The 23339-nt window shown below is 49.5% G+C and overlaps 1 protein-coding gene across 21 annotated transcripts in view; it reads left to right on the plus strand.

Annotated features, from left to right (window-relative positions):
- Nucleotides 1–23339, plus strand: part of LOC144142598 (CUGBP Elav-like family member 1-A) — a 479679-nt gene that overhangs the window by 370697 nt on the left and 85643 nt on the right. For all 21 annotated transcript variants that reach the window (XM_077674225.1, XM_077674223.1, XM_077674226.1 and 18 more), the window contains one exon: nt 14685–14810. In XM_077674225.1, the coding sequence (XP_077530351.1) occupies nt 14685–14810 (126 nt within the window). The remainder of the gene's footprint in view (nt 1–14684; nt 14811–23339) is intronic.

Below are 23339 nucleotides of genomic sequence, written 5' to 3' on the forward strand. Positions count from 1 at the left end.
TGAATGAATAAATAAATAAATCGCGGACGCCCACTTACTTAATTTCGCGCAGGGAAAGCTTCGCGTTTTAACCATCTTTCTCGTTAAATGAAGGGATTCGATCTTTTTAGAAGGAAGAAGCCATAACACAACGTGAACGCTTGTGTTATGTAATTCCCCACTTTTTCCTTGTCAGAAAATGCGCGCTGTTCAGTCTTTGGAGCCATCTGTGACTTAGTTTTTGAAGAAAATCCAGTCTTCAAAGTGGTTTTTTCGTCAAAAATGTTTGCCTTTTCTGCTCTTAGCCCCGTGCAAATGTTGTATGTTTGCTTTAAACCTACCATAGCTTTGCGGGAGCGGCTGTGGTTCCCAACACTGCAGCAATCCCTCGTTATAACGAAATCGCTTTACTCGAAATATTGCTTTATTCGACATTGCTTCTGGTCGCCAACCCAAACGCATGCATTTTAGGCCGCATTACTCGAAGCACACGAAAAGCTTGACCCGCTTAGAGCGAAGTGGCGAGCGGAAGTGTCGCCGAGCGGCGGCGAGTCAGGCTGGCAACATGGCAGGTTAAAAGCTGGTATTTCCCCGGGGACTTTCTCGAGCCGGTCATGAACAATTCGCCCCGTACGACTTTAGACAAACAGTTTAAATGCGTGGTAGGGCCATTAAATTTTGTTCCTAGACATTGCTCAATGGCGTGGACGCGACAGTGCGCGAACATCAACACTCTAACCGTAGAATTTGCAGTGTCGTCGACAACGGGGCGCCAAAAAACTCTTGTGTTGCAAACTTAACGGCTGCACAGCTCGGGAAAAAAATTGGCCGGTGATCATGCAAAGCTCCTAGTGCAAAACTGGTCAGTTTTTATGATTTCACTGTGTACCCCCAATAAACGGTTAATCTTTTTCTTTTTTTTTTTTTTTTTTTTTATGTTCAGCAAACACAACCTCAGATTCGAGCCACGGCGCTTGCGGCGCTTTCCAGCGCGAAAGTCTCGTAGCATGCCGTGACGCCCGCACGGCACCCTATAAAGGAAGTGCCCGCTGCCACTACCACTTTAATGTGCGACGACCACAGCGTCATGCAATGCTTGGCCAAATTGGAACAGGGGTTTCTCGCTCCCTGCAAGAACTAGAAACAGCCAAAGCTCACTGCCTTTTTTGCACCCGAATAAGGTTTCGCTTAACTGATACATTGGGCTTTGATTCCTCGCAGCTGTGGCGCAATTAAAGCTCAAATTCTTTTAGCTTTTCTTGAGTGGTCGCTTATATCGAAATACCGTTTGTAACAAAATTTCTCGTGGTCCCTCCGACTTCGTTATAACGAGGGATTCAAGGCGAGGTATTCAAGGCGACATGGCGAGACAAGCCACTGAGGGATTTAAAGTCGTGGCGACGCATCTCTAATATCGCCCTGCTCGATCTTTTTTTTTTTTTTTTCTTCTTACGAAGACTACTGGTGAAGGGAAAGCACGGACATGGGAGACTACGAGTTGTTAACTCCTCGTCCCAGCGGGCCATCCTTTTTCCTTACTTTTTACCACCCACTTCAAGCACCACCTCCTGCGTATATTATTGCCTCCTGTATAACGGCCAATCCTGCGGCATGCCCTAATGGCGCTTTAATGAGGGCCGTTTTCCGCGATGAACTGTCTCCGGCTCGCCCCTATACGACGGCACGTGCTTTGCGTTCCAAGTCTCGTGCTCCCCGGCATTTATCGCGTCGTTCTCGCTCGACGACTGAACAAGCGCGTACAGCGGAGGGCGAGTTAGTGTGCCTAGGAATCGGCAGTATCGGTTGCGTGGGCTGCGGGCGCTTTGAGATGGCGCATTCGCATCGATTCATGCAAATGAGGACGTGAGTGGGACGATGTCTCGTGGAGGAGGAGAAGGTGAGGAGGGCACCGTAAAATTTGCGCCCCGAGTTTGTGTACACTTGGCGAACAGTTTTTGTGGACGACTGCGCGCGTCCTGCGAGGGAGCTTGGAATGGAAATTTGTGTCGTCCTCGACGAGTGCTCTTCGAACTTTGCTGACGACGGCGAGGGAGCTGGGCGCGTTGGCGAATGCGTTAACGTCGAAGATTATTCGCCGTTCAGGATTAACCGTGGGGTTGTGGACGCCCAACTGCCTTCCAACGAGGTTTGATCGGGGCATTTGATTCTCTGTGCAGAAGCGCGTTCACCATGCAAACTTGAACGTCAAAACATGTGGGTTTGAGGTTGAATCGCTTGGCGCCTGAAGTTGTTTGGGTAAGGTTCCTGGTCTAGAACAGCCCACTGAGAATGCAAGAGAGCCGAAATTTTTTTACCGTATAATAAACTTTATTGCAAAATTTAGTGTCATTCGACTCGGTGAACGTGTTTGCGGTTTATTGAAGTTCCCGCTCCAACCGCGCCTTCGCGCCGGGATCGCGAATAGGCTTCATTGTGCGGTAAATACTAACACGAAATTTTCGCGTTAAGTTTTTCCGCTGCTATGGGTGCGTACGAGCCCACTAATCATAGAATGGCACATGAGACGGGCGATAACAGCGTAAATAATTATTCACAGCCTCGTTTATTTGTGTCAGCTTCGGTTTCGACTAACGAACACGAGGCGGCCGCCGTCACAGGAGGGCGTTCGTGACGTCATCGTTCTCGTTGCACCACTGCCGGTGTGGACGCGCGCCCAGACCGGCCGTGGTCTCCACCAAAACACACGCGCCGAGCAGCATGACGTCAGTCCCAACACCATGACGTGTACTCACGGCGAAACAGAGCGGGCCAACCGCAGCCGGCGCGTTGCCCTCGTCACGGGAGCCCTCACGTCGACAGTTTGGGGCCAGGAGGAGCCGATGGCGTCATGCTGATGCCGATTGCGAAAGGGCGTCCGTTCTGAGCTTCCTCGTGCGCGCAAAGATTAAAATGGGTTTGATATATGTTATACTGAACGATTCTGTTGAAAATTGCTTGGAGATATCTCAATATACAAAGGAAGCCTTTTACGTAGCTATCCCAGCTTTGAAATTTTGTGTCAGTACTCCTTTAAGCTCGGATTCACTTCTAGACACATGCGTTGCTGGGAAGACTATTTTTTAGGGTCAGTATGCGCCATCTTGTATCGCAATATGAAGCGCCGGAGGCGAATGGGTGACTGAAGGGAGAACCCGCCGCGGTGGCTCAGTGGCTAAGGCGTTGCGCTGCTGAGCAAGAGGTCGCGGGTTCGATTCCCGGCCGTGGCGGTCGCTTTTCTGATGGAGGCGAAAAGCAAAAATGCCCGTGTGTATGAGATTTCGACGCACGTTAAAGATCCCCAGGTGGTCAAAATTAATCCGGAGCGCTCCACTACGGCGCGCCTCATCGCCTGCGGCGCGTTAAGCCCTACAATCAATCGACTGAAGGGAGAGGGTGTGTTGGCGTGAGGGGATATCTTTACAAAGGGATATATTTGCAATCATCAATCTTTGCAATCCATTAGCAGTCATCATCATAATCAGGAAAAGGAGGGGTTGAGCGACTTTTCTCGTCCTACTGACCCTCCCAGAAAACTGGGGAGTTAGCCTATAACAGCTACGCTGTAAAAAAAGGTGGCCTTTGGGCTAATAGGGTACAAGGGAAATTTGGGGAAGGCGATGGCGCAAAAGGATGATAACGATGGTGAGAAGGCGCGTTCGGTAGTTGGACAGCAGTGTTTTTACATTGGCAACATCATTGGGAGGGCTACGCTAACATGGGAGCTAATTCGGTGTGGTTCATAGTGACGTATGGTGGCACTTGTCTTGTGAACGCCCCCTTGCCCGTTTTCTTCGTCTTATGTGAACAATCAGCGCGGTACGACATGAATCATAAGGAGAGCTCAGGTGACCCAGCAATTTCTTATTTACCTCGCCTTATATTGTCTCACTCGCCTCTTTTGTGGGGCAAGCCGCCACCCTCTGGTCCGTCTCTCGTTAAAGGTATCCGTAGCATCCTAAAACGATTTCTGTGTTGGAGCTTACGTGTGCTTAAGTGGCCGTGAAGACAAAATACAAGCTTGTTCGGTGTCAAAGAACTACCCTCTGGCGGCTCACTTACTTCTATATTTCAGCCATGACAGACGTTTTTAACCGAAAAAGAACGAGAATATTTAAGAACTTCAAAATTTCGCGATAGACTGACGTAATATAGGCAGGAGTGACGTATGTGGGCCAGCACTATGAACGTACTTATCAGTGCGCTGACTTCATGTTAGCATAAACGAGGCCACACTACAATGGCGCAGTCATGTTTCTTGGCGGTAGCTTCGGTTCTCGACGTTCTGGAGACCTCGCCAGAAAGGTGATAAGAAGTGACCACTGCTTCAACTGTTTTCTTTAATTTCAAGATTATTTGTTTCGAATTTTGGGATGAAATTGGCGTGGCTGTTATTGGGACTAAGTTGTCGCTTTAATGATCCACTTCTGTGTGGTCTTTGTGGCCCCTTTAAAGGCGTCTTCTCCTGTTATAGCGCACTGCGTTTAGGATCCTAAGCGTCGCCTGCGGCGCGTTTCACGGCAGCGCAGCGTTTCATTGCGCGCCTGTGAAATTAAGGGTAAATTCAGTGCGGGGGTCGAGATATGTTCGTATTATTTAAAAAAGTTAATCATCGCATCTCTGTTCGTTACGTTTATGGCCTGCTACATTTTTAATCCGAGTACTACAGAATTCAGCGAATAAGCGGCTTTAGCTTGTCAGAACAACGCTGGACTGCTGTACTCGTAATTGCCCGAAAAATAAACGAGCCCGTTTACCCCTCAAGGCGTACATCGCTTGATTAATCGAGCTGAAAGTTTATAATAAAATCGATAAACCGACTTATTTCGCGCGAGCTCTCAGACGCGCATAAATCAGCTCGGCTTTCGGCGAACGAAGCTCGTTTTAATTGTATATCCGTCGTTTCCGAATCGTCATCTCGACTCTTTTCCACGGAAGGTTTGTCTGCTAGGTGTAGGCGCGCCGCCGCCAACGCTTTTTCTTTTCTTTTTCTTCTTCCGTCGGCAAAGCAGACGTATTCTAATGCGGCCGCCGCCGCCGCAGTTTTCTAGCACCGCGCACCTGTCTCCCGTTTGTTATTTTTTGAGTGATATTTGACGTTTTGAATCCATTCTCGAAAAACACCCCGCTCCTTTGCCGTCTACACCCTGACGTCTGGGGAAATCTAAAATACCGCGGCCGCCCGAAATGAAGTCCTTTTCGGTTGCGTGCCGTTGCGGTTTGTTCCGACTCGTTGGCTTCGCTTCTTCTGCATCTGTCTCCGGCCTATTTTTATCCGGTGTGCGAATCGAGGGTTTTGAACTACCGTTCTGGGGCTCCCTTTTGTGAATTTTCGGATTAACTGTCGTCCCATTCATTTTCCCGTCGCCGCTGATAAAGTTCATAATTAGATCTTTATTTTTCGCGTCCGCGCCGCCGCCGCGGCCGCTTCCCCGGCTTCAAGTTAATAGCGCAGTCCGATAGTCCTGTTGCGCTTAATGCCACGCGTAGGGATGATTTTTCCTTCGTTTCCCGTCGGGTACGCGCAAATTGGGAGCTCGCAGTCTCTCTCGTATTGTCCTTTTTTTTTTTCTCCCTTCCTGCCTCGACAGTTTGTTCAGGTTACTACGTTTGTTTTTCCCGCCGCTGTCACCGCCCTCTTTTTCTATAGTTGCGTCTCTTCTCAGCGCCGCTCGAGTCTCTTAATTTGTGCCCCCCCCCCCCCCTCCCCCTCCAAGAAATTCATTTTGGCTTTCCGTCGCTCTTGCGTCTCATCCACGCTTTCCCATTCTCGATTCGCGTTTAATTTGGACCTGCCGCGTCGACGTCACCGCGTATTAACAGAAAGAAACGTTGCCTGTGGTCTATTTCTTCTGTCCCCTTTTCTTTCTTCTTCTTCGTGATGGTGGTGGTGGTGGATTTTGGTTTATATTCTAGTGCTTCGCCGGATAGTCAGGGGAGAAAGACATGAGGTATGCCGCATTTTCTCGACTCTGCCTTCTTCTCCTTTTCCTTTTTTTTTTTACGACGCACAGCCAGGTTTAAACATTCGGTGTCTAAAAGTAGGCGAAGTAGTTTAGAAAAGACAAACGGGGGGGGGGGGGGGGGGGGTAGAAATAGCGACACTAGACGCGGTACGCCTGTTATTATTTTTTAATAAGCGTTGTCGTGAGTGCAATTTTCTTTTTCTTTTTTTTTTCAGTTACGTATCTGGTATCACTAATTTTTTGCTATGCCAGTGTGAACACGACTGCGTACTGCGAACAATTTGTTGGAAAGGGACCAGTTGCGGTAGCTTTGAAGCTAACTTGGTCCCGCTTCAATAACTGGTTTCAACATCGGAGAGAGCACGCACCTGAGCGGATGCAGCGGAGCAACCTGCGTTTTGACATGAGTAGCGCGGTGCCAGCACGTGACGGATGGGGGGAAAAAAATCTCGGGCCATCTCCACTGACGTGAAACCTGGGGAGGGGGCAAAGCATGCAGCGTGTAAGTGTATTCTTGGTACCTTGGAGTTTTTCCAGCGGAGATTAAACCGTGGGTGGGTAGAGGTATAGCTTTGCTGTACAAGTCTCCTGTCTTTGAAGCACGGAGCTCTCTAGCGCGAGGCGCAAACGAGTGTCCCGGTGTTTTTTAAAAGTACGCGTTACGTTCTAGCGCGAGGCGTAAACGAGTGTCCTGGTGTTTTAGTACCGTGACCACATGAGATGATGATTACGACGACGACGTCGACAGGAGACGCCAACAGCCCCAGCCCCTAAGGTGCTTCGCCCCTGGTGTTGTCAGCCTAAACTGCATCTGCGAGTAGTCTCAGCTCTTGCCTAAAGCCTTCAGCTTCTGCGGTCTCCTAGAACCCCTTGCATTTTGGGGAGGACTGTGATGCCATTTTACGCTCGTTGGGATGCCGCTCCGCGTTTTTCGTATGCTGACCACCGAAGATATGTGCGCCTTAGCTATCATTGAGTATAAGTAGTGGAAGTAGTAAAGGAGGCAGATAAGTACAAGTGAAGGGTAGTGGTTGGTAGGAGAGTGGCGGCAGGGACGAATGAATAACGGTACCGCGGCGTTGTCGTAAGGACGACCGCGCGTCGTGCCGCGTCGTGATCGGGAGCAAAGTTTCCGGGACCCGCGAGCGATCAATTTCTGTAACGACATTTTGATGTCGCTTGCCGCGCTTCGAAGCGACGTGCTCGTCTTGCGATCTGTGCGTCTCCCCCTCCTTCCCCTCGTCCGCCTCACCCTCCGCCCAACGCAGCGTATGCTCCTCGGAAGAACGGGATCTTCTGCGTTTACACCTCCTGCCTCTTTTTTTTTTTTTTCTGTCGTCTGCTCAGAGTTCGCGGGCGAACGTCGTCTGCTACCAAAAGCGCGCGGGAGTTTTCTGCTGAGCCGCGCCGGTTCTTTCTTTCCTTACCGGTATTTCCCGATCGTCTGCTAGAAAAACCTTCTGCTACATCTCCTCCTTCTCATTTGTCCCAAGCCCACTGTTTTCTTTCTAGCGACTAAGTTTTTGAGCGCCGCGAGATTTGTTATTCCGGGTGATAAAGGAAGGAGAAAATAGTAGAAGGAAAGAGCGCTTTCGCGTTGTCGTTAGCGTGAAGACACAACGTTTCGTGTTTCCGTTTTCTCTCTCGGGGCTGCTGCTACAATGAAAAGCTTTCGCTCCGTCTGTTTCGGCGATGAATTCCCGAACCGCCGCTTCGGTTGCCCCCCCCCCCCCCCCCCCCGTCCCTTCGTTCATTCCTTTACTCTCCATCAAGACGCGATTTCGCTCGTATCCGATTCTCAATGCATTCAGAGACTGCTTTGGTGGGCTTTCTATGCGCTAGTCCATGTTGTTTCACCGATGAATTTTTTTTTTTTGTCTTTCAACTCATAGCTAGAGAGTGTTCGAACGAATGTTTCGGTCGTTGCACTGCGTGGTAGTAGCAGTGGCTGCTTCCGGCAAGGCGTTGTGGAACCGGATAATGGCGGTTCTCGTTTGCAAACGATTTTCGAAGTAGCAGAAGTGGCGGATAAGCGGGAGTACTTTGTTGCAGTCTATGTGCGTAATTTGTTGGAAAAGTGTCGTTTCTGCGACTACATTCCGCAAGTCATCTGTGAAGTGGTTAAGACGCCTCGTGACTACCATCTGGTTGCACTTAAGCGATGTGGTTCGTGATAGCATCTATCATCGCCTGTACCCGCGAGCCGCGTAGGTATGTCGCATTCCCAAACTTTTTTTTCCTTGACAGGTTTTGCATACCGCGCATTGAAGCAGTGCTTAACCCTTTCAGCCCTGAAATTTTTATTTCGAGCAAAAATTGTTTTTATGCGTATTTTCGTATGGTTTTGGACCTCAGAAGCGTATGAGCTGAAAATTGAGGTGATAGTACAAGTATGTAATAATTTACAAGAGTAACAATGAATTGGGTCATTATATTGCAGTTTCCTTACCCGTCCTGTCGTCGTCATACCCTGTGTTTACTACAGCTGGTGATATTGACATTTTATGTAACAAAGTCGATGGTGGACTAGTAGCGAAAGCAAGTTTTTTGGGCGGGGCCTTTCTCGGAAACTACCGCGAGATCAGCTATGGTTTCTTCGCGACCGCTTTCTGCTGATTTGTCATGTGTAATCTTTCTCGGCTCCAAGCGTTCAAATCTTGCGCCAGCATGCGCGCGTCTACAGCAATGGATTAAAGGCACGTTGGAGTGAGGTCCAGCGATGGACTTAAGTCCAACCCCACGCTAATGGCGCTGCAAAACTGGAACTGTACAACGGCATCGTAATGTCCTTGCCGATTCGGCCGCGCCTTCGCTATCCGGAGAGAAAAATTGGCGTAGTTCGGATGACAGGGTAGCTGTAGCTTTAGATCTTGAAGTCGTAAACGCGCTAAACCCCACCGTATACGCTGCAGCGCCTCAACTGCCACTTGTTCCACTCGCCTCGCAGCAGCACCCCCAATCGGCCGCGTTATCGCAGAAGCGGAACCTGGATTTTTAAATGCCTTATGAGGGATTTATATGTGTGGGTTCAAGGAGGAATCTGTTCGCCTGGTGTACGCTTGATGTGTGTCACACCTTCGCCGCATACGAAAATGCTGTGATGAAAGGCGCTGCACTCGGGTGCAACTTGAGAAGGGCAATGGAAGTTGCGCCTACGCCTTATCACTGCCACCAGTTGCTCTTCTGCGTGGCGCAAAGCGTGCCTGCCTTACTGCGAGTATTTTGAACGGTACACGAATCATTTCCGTGGGTTTTCTGACTTAATCTTATAATACACTACTGCAGCGGCGAGAAACACTACGCGAGAGAAAGCAAACGGCGTCATGCCTCTAGCGCAATCTCCTTTCAAAACGCGCGCGCGGGTCTACGTCCGGGTCCTTCGTTTCGGCAGAGTTATACACAACACGACCTATAGCAGTTCGAGTACCGGAGTATAGGGCCTGAGTACTTTCATGTAAAACAGCTTATAATGCACCTGGAGAGCTTCTTTCTAGCATCGCGCACGTGTAAGTGAGTGAAGCGAACCTGAACGGGCTCGGCGTATGACCTTTCATAGGAATACATTTGGTCTTTGAAGGTGTTTAGTGAAAAGCTTAGGGGCCTTCCTTCATTGACATCAGAAAGTTGCTCAGAAAGTGAAGCGGACTTTAACGGTATCTCAGTGTGTATCGCAGAGCGGCTTACACAATCCCACTCGCCAGTTCATGATATTTTTTTTTTTTTTGCGCTATTGCCGGCGTTGCCGCTACTGCCATATCTTGCTCTCTTAGTGCCTTGAACTCAAATACGGGCAGGACATTCCAGCGACACTCTGCGGTCCTTTTCTTTCGCGAGAGTCGGCAGGCGAAGCGAAGTACGCGCTTCCAGATCCCAGCAAAGGTCACCGCGCCACGGGGGTGTATTAAGCGGCGACTCGCGCTAATAGCGTGCCCCTGTACGCGCGCTGTTCGTCAGTCTCGGGTAAAGCAAGGAAGTGTGTCGAAAGGCGGCCCACGTGCCGAATCCGCCGTAATAGCGTCTCTCGTATGCGCCGGCCCTCTGTGTGTACCCCTCTCCGGTCTCCGGCGTAGAGCAGCGCCCGTTGCCGCGTTAACGCTCTCCATCCCGCCTTCGTTACCGTGCCATCTTCCATCGCTAATGCATCGCGTTGTGTTCGCCATACAACGCCGCCGTTGGTCCGAGGAACTGCGCCGCGGTAATTCTATTCCGTCTCGTCCCTCATCTCTGATCCCTCTGCCTCCTCTTCCGTGCACTTCGCTCCCGGGCCTCCGATGGGAACGAGCTCCGTGGTGTTTTTATTACAACGGGGCGCGGGCAGGGAACGGTAAAAAGAAAGTAAGAAGTAATAAACTGGTGAGCGCAAGCGAAGTGTGTGTGTGTGTCATGCTATACTGCCTGGTAGCTCAGATGAAGGAGGAAAAGAATAGGTATGTATAAAATTAGAAGCGGAGCGTATACAATACAAGTTCACCTGGAGCCTCGTACTAAAGGTTAAAAGCGCAGGACCGCCGATGTTTCTCCGTATTTGTCTGCTCTCATTCCTTTATGTTGCCGCACTGGTGGTCGTCGTGGACTAGCGGTGTGGCGACCGATAAGAGCGTAGCGAAGGTTTTTGTGTGTTTGTGTGTGTTTTTGTTTTTTATTTCCTGGAGACTTTGCCACCGATACGGGCAGCAGCTTTTTGTTCTTGGAACGTTGAAGTCGTGTGTGCGAGCGCCTGTGCGCGTGTCTATTCCTCTGTGGGTCGCGTTGCTGAGCAGATACTCTGGCGCATCTATTAGATGTCGCCGTGCGGCAGCCCGCCCCCACTCTTTGATCTCGGCGCCTTTTTTTTATTATTTCATTTCTTTTTGCGGGTGAGTTCGTTCACTTAGTGGGCGCGTCTTGGGTTTCTTCGTTCACTTTCGTCTCGAGAGGAATTCAGGTCGGGGTGGCGAGAGAGGGGAGGGGAGCTTTGAGCAGGCGAGTGTCCCTAGTCCGTCTGGAGGACGCTTTTGTTTTGTTTCTTGTTTTTTTTTTTTTTGTATTTGCTTTATTTTACGTGTGCTCGTGAATATTGTCTGGTTCCTCCGCGGGAAGGAAAGAACGCAGGGCTCCAAATGAAAAGGACGGAAAATATCCTACAAGTTTTTTTTTTTTTTCGTACTGGTCTGAGCATTTTATTGAATTGTTGTCCTTGCAACTAGCCAAGTATAATATCCTGAGTACGTCCTCGCTATCTGTACGCGTGCGTGTGTGCTCGTGCGTGCACGCGTTCGCGCGCGCGCTGTTTCATAGTGATAATTTATCTTGCGACGTATCATAACTAATAAACAGCAAGTTCAGAAATAACGGCCTGGAGAGCCGCGTTTTAATCATAACAGTGGTTTTGAGAGTTAAATTGGGGAGCAGGGGAGGTAACAGGTGTTGAAAGCAGGAAATACTACTGCGTCTGTGATAATGTCTTTTCAAAGGTGTGTTTGTTTTGTTTTGCGCGGCATGAGGGTTACTGCGGCCGGAGCGACTTCAAAGCACATATCTTCTGTTCGAAAGTTATGCTGTGCAGTCAAAACGGTTTGGAATCCATTATTAAGGCTACAGCTTTATGTGTTTCATTTGAACGTTGACGGTAACAAAATACCCCGGCGTCGACAGGAACGGTACAAAAACTCTGAAAGGCCAGGCCAAGGCGTGCCAGCCGTGTGTAAAGGATAAATAAAGATTACCCAAGTTAAGGAATACTTAGTGATCGATAGTAATGTTTAGTAAATGGAATAAAGTCATTAAATGATAGTAATGATTAGTAAGGTGGGATTAAGGTTTATGACTACGGATTAAAGTGGATTGGCATAGATTAGTGACGGTAAAATAGCCTAGTTTCTTTGCTGACGGCTGGACGACCAAATAAACGGTACCCGTCCCAATAGTACGCTGGGCTTTCCCCTTAAGTTTGACTATGCTTCGCATTTATTTCAGTTCGAATTATTTTGTGTGGAAACTAATCGCAAATAAATTGAAACCCGTGACGTGGGGTTTCTAGCAGCTGTGGTTATAAGTATATCATATTACGGGGCTGACGTTACTTTCGCCGTCTGCGCTTGTTACACAAGAACAAAAGGTTTGAAAGAAGGCGTGCGACTACTCGTATATAACGATGCATAACACCCGCCGCGTGGCTCAGTGGCTAAGGCGTTGTGCTGCTAGCAGGAGGTCGCGGGTTCGATTACCGGCCGCGGCGGCCTTTTTTTTTTTTTTTTTTTTCTGACAGAGGCGAAAAGCGAAAACGCTGTTGTGTACGAGATTTCGGCGCACGTTAAAGGTCCTCAAATGGTGAAAATTAATCCGAAGCCAACCACTACGGCGCACCTCACCGCCTGCGTTGCGTCGGTGCGTTAAACCCCCACAATCAATCAATTATAGCGCATAACTTTTTTTTTCTGTCATCTTAATAACGCCAGGTTCTGCCTGCTTTTTAAGCCATCGCCAAATGCTCGTCTCGCCGTAGCGTCGGGCTTCTCACCCGTTCGATCTTCAACGGTCGCGACCTTGCTCGTGAGCGCACCATTTTGCGCTACCTGCTTAGCACGTGTGCTGCTTTCCCAAATTTCCAGGGTGTCGCAATGAATTTTCGCGCAGCTGTCATGGAGTTGCTAGTGTAGGCAAGAACCGCGGCATAAATGTGATCTAAGCATTGTTTGGAGACTGGAAGCTTGACTGTACTCACACTGGACATAGTTGAGGACCGTCCGAAGATTGCTTCGAACGATTGCTTTCGCGGTGCGAGTCCGGACGAACTTCTGGCATACACAGGGCGATGTCCACGTACCCCTTCATTTGCAATTCTGCTGACTCATTGTCGAGGCGTCGCGTCCACCTAACCCCTTCTCAGCAGCGTTCCCCGACCGCGCGTCTCCCTCTGCCATTACGGGCGCCCCCCCTGAAGCGGCCGCGTTCCTCTCCGCGAAGTGCGCAGTAATGCCTTAATGCCCCCTTTGTTCTCCCGTCGTTCCCGCGTTTTTCTCCGCCCTCCCGAACGTAGTTTTCCCGCCGCATTAATCGCGTTTGCAACCCCCCGACGAGGAACGTGAAGCGCGCGAGCTCGCGGCCCTTGGTCAACATTCCGGAAGCCGCGAACCTCGGCTAACTCTGGTCGGCTTCGGTTGGCTACTCGGCCGGCTCGCCGCCCGGCCTCCCGCTCCTTCCGTGTCCACGCACTCTGGCCCGTGTACTGGCGCCTGCCGCGACCTCTTTCGCGCCCTCTTGCGTGCGCAACAAACTGCTGGACGCTAGCTTAGTCGCTCGCGCGTCTGAGTCAACGAATGCTCTGGTCGCTGCCCCCTCCCCCCCCTCTTTTTTTTTTTTTTTTCAGGGTGTTCCGGTGGTATGTTGATGCAAGCTTACGCTTCCCGCGTTAATTGTCTCCGCGCGTACGGACCCGGTAGGACTAACGGGCGGATTTTTTGCGACCCGAGCGGGCCGTACCTATACGCCACGTAGCGTAGCCTCCTCTGCGCAGCGTTAAGCACGCGCTCTCCGCTCTTCCGAAGCGCGCGAGCGCCGGGAGGCAGTGTTTGTTCGGTAGCCACTTAACGCAACTCCTAGTCGTTGGCGAATACATACGAGTTCCCGCGCCGTTTGCCGACCTAATGAACAGCGGCGGTAACGTTCCGATCCGTTGGTCGTCGGAGCGTTAACTGTTTCGGCAATAGCGGTGCTATTTGCGGGCTGGAAGTTAGTACTGCGGTTTTCGTGGTCGGTCGCCACCCCCCTTCTTGGTTTCACTTGTGCGCAACTAAGTTTCGCACTGCCGAGTGCCACACATTCCGTTCAAGAGCCAGGGGACAGAGTAGGGGGATGTCGCTTGCGTCACGCTGAGGTTTTCCTTCTCCTGCAGTTTTTTTCCCCAAATGACGTCATTCTCCCGAAACACGGTTGCTATTTCTGTGGTTTTGCCTCCGAATCTAACCTTTTTCCACTGGCCATCGTGTTTGCTGTTACGTTGTGCAACAAAACGATGTCTCTGGTGAATAAATTATCCGTCGTCTGATGTTTAATAAGGCAAGCTGTAGGTTTTGCTGATGTTTTCAGCAACCAACGTTGCCGAGGCCAAGTCCCGCTGGTGTAGCGAAGCGGCTTTCGTATTATTTTTATGCGGGAGCGTGGGTGAGCGCCGGTGGGGGAGAATGAGATAGTACAGAGGAGAAGAAAGAGGGCGCGTGATGGGAGCACACGCCGCGCATGCGCAGTTGGGATGCGCGGCGCTGCTCCGTTGCGTTGCTCGAGCGCGGTTCTCTATGTGGACAGTGCCCGCATGATCAGTGAAGCTGGGTTCAGACGGTTGCCGCAACTGCCGTAATAACATTAAATAATGACGTCATTTTACGTCTCAGCCAACCGAACTGCGTAACACGCCGTTTTCTTTCTTTTTCTTTTTTTACGTCCATAGATCACAATATGGCTCTTGCGTCGGTAGTCTGAACATAGCCTAACGGCTCGGCGGCGGAGCTGATCGCGGAGGCCGACGTGTCTGTCTGTGTGTGGCTCCTCGTGGCGTTATGAGCGTCTCCTTTCATATTCTTTTCGCGATTTATAATTTTTATGCGCTACGTTTGCTACTTAACGACCTTGTTGTAGGGCCTTGGCTACCCAACTCACGTGCGATTTGGAGAAGTAATAATCCCGCTCCTGTAGTGCCAACGAAATGCACCTTGCTTGGCACGTTCCGCCACTGATTTTCTTCTCTCCCATCCTTCTCTCGTGCAGAGCGCAAGTTGTTCATCGGCATGCTGGCCAAGGAATGCAACGAGAACGACGTCCGGGTCATGTTCTCTCCCTTCGGATCCATCGAGGAGTGCACCGTGCTCAGGGACGGCAGCGGACAGAGCAAAGGTACGTGACCCTCCCTCTCTCCCGCCTCCTTCCTTCGTCTTCACATGTGGCGCGGATCGAGTAAATTGAGGGTAAATTGATAGCACAGCGGCTAGCGTACGCTAACGCTATGGCGGCAAGTGCCGGGACCCGCCTGGGCTGGTGCGCATTCGTTCCCGCGCATTCGTTCCGATGAGGGGCGACCTCCTCGCCGTCCTCGTGCGCTCATGCGCAGTCGTGTCCCGGTAACCCGCCGCCGTAGCGTTAGCATACGCTAGCCGCTATGCTAAAGCTCTCTATCGTGCGCGACTTCACTCGCCTCGTGACAGGTGTAAGCGACCCGGGCTCTGAAGGTGCAGTTGCGGGTAACTATAGACCGGAGTGTAATATTTTCCCCGCCACAATGAAGTTATCTCGTTCTCTACCTCCCGCCGCGTGCGTGACTCACCCGCTGTTGGTGGAACTGGCAATATCGTGGCGGTTGTTTCTCCCGTATGAACGCGGAGGCCGCCTTTGTACGTTCGGCACCGTCTATTCTCGTTGTCTGTCTCTCCTCCTCGCTTTTGTTCAGTTCTTCTTGAGTTCAAGAGCCATGTCGGCGTAGGGGCTTGCTTTGTCTCCAGCCTGCCTGTATTTATATTGCTTTACTTCCCCTCCATGTGTCATCATCGTCGTCATATTTTATGCCCACTGGAGCGTGTAGGTCTTTCCAATCCACTTCCAACTTTCCAGGTCCTGCGCTGTTCGAATCCACCTTTTTTTTTTCCAACAAATTTTCTGTTCGCATCCCTCTATCGCGTTATCGGTTTTCTCCTATTGCCTGCCCTCTCCGTTCAGCATATTTTTTATGTATTTGTTATTATTTATTTTATTTATTATTCGTTCATTCTTTTATTTATTTAAATACCTTTAGAGCCCAGAAGGCATTACATAAGGGGGGATACATACAGGAGGTTACTACAGCATCGGTAAAACATCATGTCAGGGAGTAATACTATACTCGGTGACAACTTAAAAATGGCACCGGAAGTTGCCGCTGTGCCTTATCACCGTAGCCGGATGTTTCTCCGCGCGGCGCAAGTAGGGCGTTACTGGGAATATTTTGAAGGTGGCATGAGCCGCTCCCGTGATTTTTTGGACTTAAAGGGACCCTGCAACACTCTTTGGCAGTGCAAGTAAACCTGCGCGACGTTTAGCTTAGACTTCCGGGAACACCCGAGCCAAATATTACACGTGCACGTGTAGCGGTAAGCGCGCAAATCGCCGTGAAAGACGTGGAAAAACCAACCGCGCTCTCTTCAAATATCCTCACTATGCACCCCTGGCATGGCCTCTGCGACGTCAATCGGACCATGGCTGTCGCTGGCCAACTTCGCGGCTATATTCTGGCATTTCCTGTGACGATCAGCTGTCGTCGGCGCTGTGTATGAACCTCTTCTATGTCTGAACCTGTCCGCATGCTTTTGGTGTTTCTTTTGTTTTGAGTGCGCGCGGAGTTTGAGTGACGAACTAAATATTCCACTTTCAACGAGCCCACTCAACAAACGTTTATTGCTCCAAAAACGCCCCACCAGCCTGAGCGCTTGCTTGCGAGCAGGCCACCATGCCTGCTTTTTTTGTGGCACCAGACCGGAAATAGACCCGTCCACGTTGCGGGGAAAAGGACGAAACTCCCCGGCCTGTGACATATCGAAGGCCGCCGAACAGAACGCCGCGCGCCGCCCCCCTCTCCGGGAGAGAGCGCGCAGCTTTCGTCGCGTTGTCCGCGGTTGAGTTGAGAGGGAACTTTTATGCGCGATTTTTCATCGCGCGTAGTTTCGGGGATAGTGAACGTATTTTCATAATTTTTGCGGGAGGAGATTGCTGGGACAATAGACTTTACCCCAAAATACATTCCGAGTAGTCGATGGTAAGTGTTGCAGGGTCCCTTTAATATGCTTATAAACGACTCCAGTGACGACAAACAAACTGGGTGAGACAAGGCAGACGATATCACGCATTAATAGAAAACCCCTTTCAAAACGCGCGCCCCTTGACGTCACGGGTCCTGCGCTTTGGTGGAGTGATACACTGCATGAGGTGGTGCCGTTCTTGAGTTGTAACCGAGTATAGTAATCAAAGTTGACAATAGCACAAGTAACATTACTAACAATGCAGTAAGTAATAAGCACAGTAAGCAGCCCGCCACGACAGGAAACATACTTAAAGAAATACTAGCAATAAGCATTCTCTACACATACGTTACACATTAAATGTCAATGATGGCTACAAATTATTGTCGAATTCTAAGTAAGTTAGTATAAACATTGGAAAAGGGAGGGTTCTGTAATAGCGACGATGTTTGAGGGCAGTGCGTTCCACTCGTTTATGTTGATATATATGTAATGTGTCGAATTCCAGCTCCTGTTACCTCACACGCGCATGCGTGCTCGCCGCTAGGCAACCGCCTACGCTCGTCATAAGGCTAGCGGTGAAAAGTTCCCAAGTCTTACGGTCCTTCCATATTGGAGGGAAGGCAGTTAAGCGTAGTTTATAACGGCTTTTGGACACCCGGGCGCCTTAATAGACAACAGGACAAGTGGATCGCTTATCGAACGCGCACACGCGAGAGAAAGGCAACAACAGCGCCGATCTCGCCATGAATAGGAGGGGAAAGCATATAAGGGTCGTGTGCGGGTAAGGCCCGCGAGTGGCCGATTACGCGCGCCTTTTCCTATAACGAACGCAAAACAAAATGTGGGGATAGCGGGAGAAGTGCCGGACCGGCTGGTAAGCAAAGGAGTACGTTTAGGGAAACGAGGGGGAGAAGGGGGCCGTCTGAGGCTACCTGGGTGTATGATTGATGAGCCATCATTGATTGAGGGCCGCCGATCGAATCGCGCTGCGACGGCTGAGTTTTAATTAATGACGGTCGATCGCGGCCACGCCGCGTCGGGGGAAAAAAAGCGGAGGGGGGGGGGTAGAGTCGGTGTGATGGATCGGCCCTCCCTGGCTTGCTGAACGGCTTCTGCGATGGGAGCAAGCGAGGCAGAAAAATCTGGACAAGACGCCGTATGCCTCAGCGGCGAGGCTTGAGAGGGCAGGAGGGAAGTATACGGAGAGCAGGGCTAACGGTGCTCCATTGTGGGTCGAATTTTTTGCTGTCCCTCCACAATGTGGTGGGGAAACAAAACAAAGCTAGGTTGAGGGAGAGAGGGGAATCATTTTACGGGGTTGAGGAGCGAGGCAAATAACCGAAGTGCGGAACGCGCGCACGAGCTGCGAGAAAGTGCTTAAGGGAGAGCGGCAGAGAGAACGCAAGCTGTTGCGTATCCGCCGTTTTCCCTAACCTCTTTACCCTTTTCCCCCTTTTCTCGTAAGCTGCTGCGAAAGCCGAGATTGGGGCGTGAGCTAATCTGCCTAGGGTAGAACGCAGTTTAGGCGGGAAATTTCTAGGGAAAACGAGAAAAAAAAGCGAATGGGGTGCGTTCAAGGGAAAAAAAGGGAAAAGCTGGGGAAATGTCACGAAATGGCATGAAGTTCGGACGAGAGGGGTGAAAGCGACGGGTGTTCTCCTCTCCCCCTCCTCCCCTTCAGCCACGAGCGGCTCATACATGCTTGAGCTGTTTGCGCGAACACAGCGCGCAATCCGTCGAGACTGGGGAAAAGCCACTGCTACCACTGCTACAGGGAAGGAAGGGAAGGGGTCCGGCGTTCCTCGGCACAGCGCGCGCACGGGCCCCGCGCGCTAGAAGACGGATTGACTTGGATTGGCTTGCGAGCGGAAATGGCAGACAGCGCCCCCAAAAAAGGAGAGAAAAATCGCCGCCGGTTTTGTGCGAGCGCACGTGCCTCGCGCTCGGAGTTCCTTCCTCCATTTTTTTCTTCTCAATCGCGTTTCTTTTTTCTTTTTTTTCACGTCGAGTATCAGTTTACCGATTTTTAAAATGCGGCGGGAAAATTCTGACGCTAGTTTTTTTTTTTTCTTCGTTTACTTTCTTCTTTCCCTCATTACTCTCTCCCGCTCTCTTGCTCTGTTTTATTTCGGCAATAACTTTGGCCGGTCTTGGAGGCAAACTTGGAGCGAGGCGAGGTTTTCCTGGTCGCCCGTTTCGTCTAGTTTAAGAATCAATTCATCTTTTCTGTGTTTGCGCGGGGAATATATTTTAGGGGGGTAAACTGATTTGAGAGAAAAATGGTCCCACGGTCAAGCTTCGGGGAAGTTGAATAGGCAAAATAATGCGGAAATGTTTTTTTTCCTTTTCTTTTTTATTTTAATGCAAAGAGAGCTGCGAGATTGAAATAACTCAAAAGTGCGTGGCAGAAATCCAAATGCGGCAGCTGAGTGTCATTGCCGGCTCGACTATCCGAATGGCTCGAGATTGCGCTCCTAGCCGCGGGCTTGTACCGCCTTCAAAGAAATCGAGTACGAGCGCAAGGGAGTGGGGTGCCGAGAACACGGTCATGGGGTGGCCGCTGTTGTATAACACGTCTGACTTGCCTACGAAAGTAATTTCGGGAAGCGATTTTTTTTAACTGTACAAGTATGTAGTGCTTTAACATGCCCGTATAAGCGTTTAGAAAGAAAAGCAAAATAACTTCCTTATCTTGTCTGGTAGTTCACTACTGCTCTTTGACGTCTTTTGTTTTAGGGGATTTAGAGCGAGATAAAATAGAGGGAAAGCTTGCTCGAAAACAAAAGTAATTGAGAGATCATCGGAAAATATTGTACACTCCGGCACACTACCCCCTGTCAGGAACTTTCATCATCAGAGATTCTATTACTATCTCTGTAAGAAAATCCCTGACGATGAACGAAGAAAGTTCTTCCTACTTTCGAAACTGTTGGACCAATTTGTAAGAATGAAGTTAACCGCGAAGGCCGTATCTTTCTCCTAAAAGTTTTTTGGCCCGTTGCAAAACTCCTCAAATTTCTCTCTCTCTCTCTCTCTCTCTCTCTATATATATATATATATATATATATATATATATATATATATATATATATATATATATATATATATATATATATATATATATATATATTGTGCGTGTGTGTGTGTGTGTGTGTGTGTGTGCGTCAAAAGAAGGTCTTCTTCACCCCGTGTAGTCCGAGTGGTGCTGGCTACCACCCCCAGTACAGGACACTAAAAATACCTTAACATAAATACCCCAGAAACTGGTGGGGAAACAGCCCCGCTGGTAGCGTAGTGGTTATCGCACCACTCCTGAATTCTGGAGGTCGTGGGTTCGAATCCCACCTCGGCGGGCATTTTTTCACCAATTTCTTTCTGACTCAAAAAATTCTTCATCTGTTTCTATGACCCACCACAACCTCCCCTTTGCTTTCCGAGGACTTCTTGACTGCCAACCCTTATTTTCTGTGTATGTATGTATGTATGTATGTATGTATGTATGTATGTATGTATGTATATATATATATATATATATATATATATATATATATATATATATATATATATATATATATAAAGCTTGGTTGTGTCGGGTGCAGGATGCAGTTCCTCAAATATTTCCAGGCACTTCTGTCGTTTGTTTTTCGTGTCCATTCCCGAGCTTTCGTCGTTCATCTCTACATCGCTTTCTGCGTCTTGCCCTATACTTTCAATTATCCAGCGCAAGGTAGTTGACTGATATTTGAGGCGTTGAAGATAATCTCAGATTATTTTTCAACTTCAGTTAAAGTTACGGGTTAGTTGAAATGATCCACCTTTTATAACGGCGTAACTAGACAATTTCTAGTTGCAAATGGGGAGAGACTGAAGTGGCTAAGGTGGCACGAGTTAAGTTCCAGCGACGGAAAGGGGACGGAGAAATGAGGGTGGCTTCGCTGTCCTTCAAGTTGCGCATATTTTTACCACACTTAATTCTTTTTGTCTCGGTTGCAGATATTGGGTTTAGCTAATTGGACTAGCCGTCGAACGGCCTCCGCTCGAACAGCCAAGACTACCCTGTGTTTGAGAGCTCTATCATGGGCGCATACACTCGTCAGCCCTTATTCAAGAATCCCCTGTTAGAGTTCCTACCATTTAACGTTACTCTTCGTTTACCTTGTGCAGCGAATTTGACTAAGGGTAACTTTAGCCGGGCACACCGGAGACGTTGACTCTTCCCATACTGAGAAGAGAACTGCTAACTACGTGGAGGGTGGAAAAAAAAAACAAAGAAAAAACAGTGATAGAGGTCAGCTCATATGTATAAGTGCTATCAGGCGTCCCAGTATCAACATGCTCGCCAGCTCTACATCGTCTTGTCGTTCTCTTGCTGTATTTTTTTGGCTGATACATTTTCTCTCTCCTCTTGCGCGGCCTGCGCAGCCCACTAATTCGATTAGGGAGGCTCGTATAGCGCAACAGCCTACGTCCGCACGGTGGGGTGATCTGCGTTTCTTCGCATTTCGTTTCCCCATTTTGTTTCCCCTGTTCTCTTTTCTTCCTTTTTGTAATTTTTGGTTTCCCTCCGCGACTTCACTTAGGCGGACAAAACGCCGACGTTAGTTTCATCGTGCAGAAATAACGCCTGGTCGGGTCTAAAATCGTCGCTTTGAGAGTTGATTGCACCCGTGGGTTTTTCGTCCGGTTTCAGTGTTCTTACTTTGTGGTAACAGTTTCCTTGCGGACTTGACGATGCGTGGCCCCTTCCCTTTTTCTTTTTTGCTTCTGTTTTTTTTTTTTGTCCCCTTCTATTTCATTCGTCGTTATTTACGTATGTTTCGGCGTTCAGCCGTTCTGTAAACAAGTTTCGGACTCCATTTTGTTTCCGCGTGCTTCGTAGAGCTTGTGCTATGAGCGGCGTCATACGTGCAGGTGCGATCAAAAGTAAGCGGAGCGCGTCTTCATGAATTTGGTGTGATTTCTCTCTTGTGTGGCTGTAAAGCGTTAATTGCGTGTGTGCGGATGGATTTCTAGTTTGGAAGGGCATTCTTAAGGAATTAAGGTCATTCATAAGGTCGGCTGCCTAGGCACGAGGCGGAGAAATTGTCTGAAATTCTGTAATCTGTTGATCATTTAGTTTTGACTGCACGTATACACGTTACGCTTTCATCTCGTGTATTTCATATTTTGGGGGCTACTGATTTCTAAAAGACCGTTGGTCGGCTTTGGGGAATTTTTCTTTCTGGAATCGGCTTTATTACTTGCATGCTCACTGCGACCATGGGGGGTATTACCGCAGTTGCGGGAATTCAGCAGGTGGCATAAAACGCTTTGGCGCGAAATTGAAACTCGTATATCCGCGGTTCAACGCTGTGTTGTGCACACCTCCTCGTCTCTGTCGCGCAGAGAGGGCGCAAAAGAAAGGGTAGGGGAGTCAACGCCTGTTGGTGGAGTCGGTGTTGCGCTTGGAAATACGCGTCTCAGCTTCCGCTATGCCGCGCAAGAGGAAAGGTCTCGGTAGCGGCCAAAAAGGTGCGCTGAAGTTGGCTGTGGCCCACCACGTAGTCCCCCATCAGCCCGCTAGTACCCCCGCGATTGCGCGAGTCGAAACCTTTCTGGAAATACGTGTATCCGCTGTTTACCCCGTTTTGCTGGTGGTTGGCTGTGTTTACTATTGCTGGCTTGCTTTCTTTTCATTATGCTGCTGAGCCCAAGGAGGGCGGGTTTGATCTCGGCCACGGCGGCCGTTTTTCAGATGGCGGCGAAAAGCTAAAACGCCCGTGTGGCGATATTTCGGCGCACATTAAAGATCCCCGGATGGTCGAAATCAATCCAGAGGAGCCCTGTACAACGGCGCACCGTTTTTTCGGATTCCGAAAATTCGGACTTGTTGGATATTCCGGACTTTCTCGAGGAACCGCCAGTTATACCATAGGAGTAATCACTCACGGATTTTCGGTCTGCTCTTTTTTTTATTCGGGCTATTTTAGGGGCAAAGCACATTAGGACATCGCTTTGTCCGGGGCTTGGCGTCCGTGTACACAGTATTGCACATGGGCGAGGAGCATAGCATAGGATTGGATTGGATTGGATTGGATTGGATTGGATTGGAATGGAATGGTATACACTGAACACGCGCGTTGTATCTCATTTAATTGCGCGAGTGGGTAATGCCACGGGTGATTTACGGTAAGAACCATCCCCAGTGCTTCGCCCACTCGTCATGATTAACTTCGTGGAGGTGCGTGATTAACTTCGTGGAGGTGCGTAAATTTTTCGTTCCCCTGCAGGTCCGAAATATCTGACCAGGAGTAGCCTCGACACATGATGATGATGATGATTGCTATTGGCTTCCCCTTTGTAGCGGGGTGATGACGTGTCATCTTACCATGTTTTACACTTTTGGTTTATTACTAGCGCTGCTTAGGGCAGGCACAAAAAGGCACAAAATACTTCTGTCCCCTGTTACAGGTGGTAACTGACCTAGGCAATATTCCCCTCTCTGCTTCTCGTTCACCAGCAGCATGAAACCCCCAAATTTCGCTTTCTTTTCTTTTCTTTTTTTTCATTCTTTCCTTGTTTCCTTGCTTCGGTAGACGATTTCTTATCCTTTATTCGTTCGTTCTGTCCTTGCCTTCCATTCTTCCTCCTTTCACCCCTTCTAACGCTCCGCCGT

This window comes from Haemaphysalis longicornis, unplaced genomic scaffold (assembly GCF_048455015.1).
Source record: "Haemaphysalis longicornis isolate Haplotype H1 unplaced genomic scaffold, Haemaphysalis longicornis Haplotype H1 scaffold_6, whole genome shotgun sequence".
Classification (NCBI taxonomy): domain Eukaryota; kingdom Metazoa; phylum Arthropoda; class Arachnida; order Ixodida; family Ixodidae; genus Haemaphysalis; species Haemaphysalis longicornis.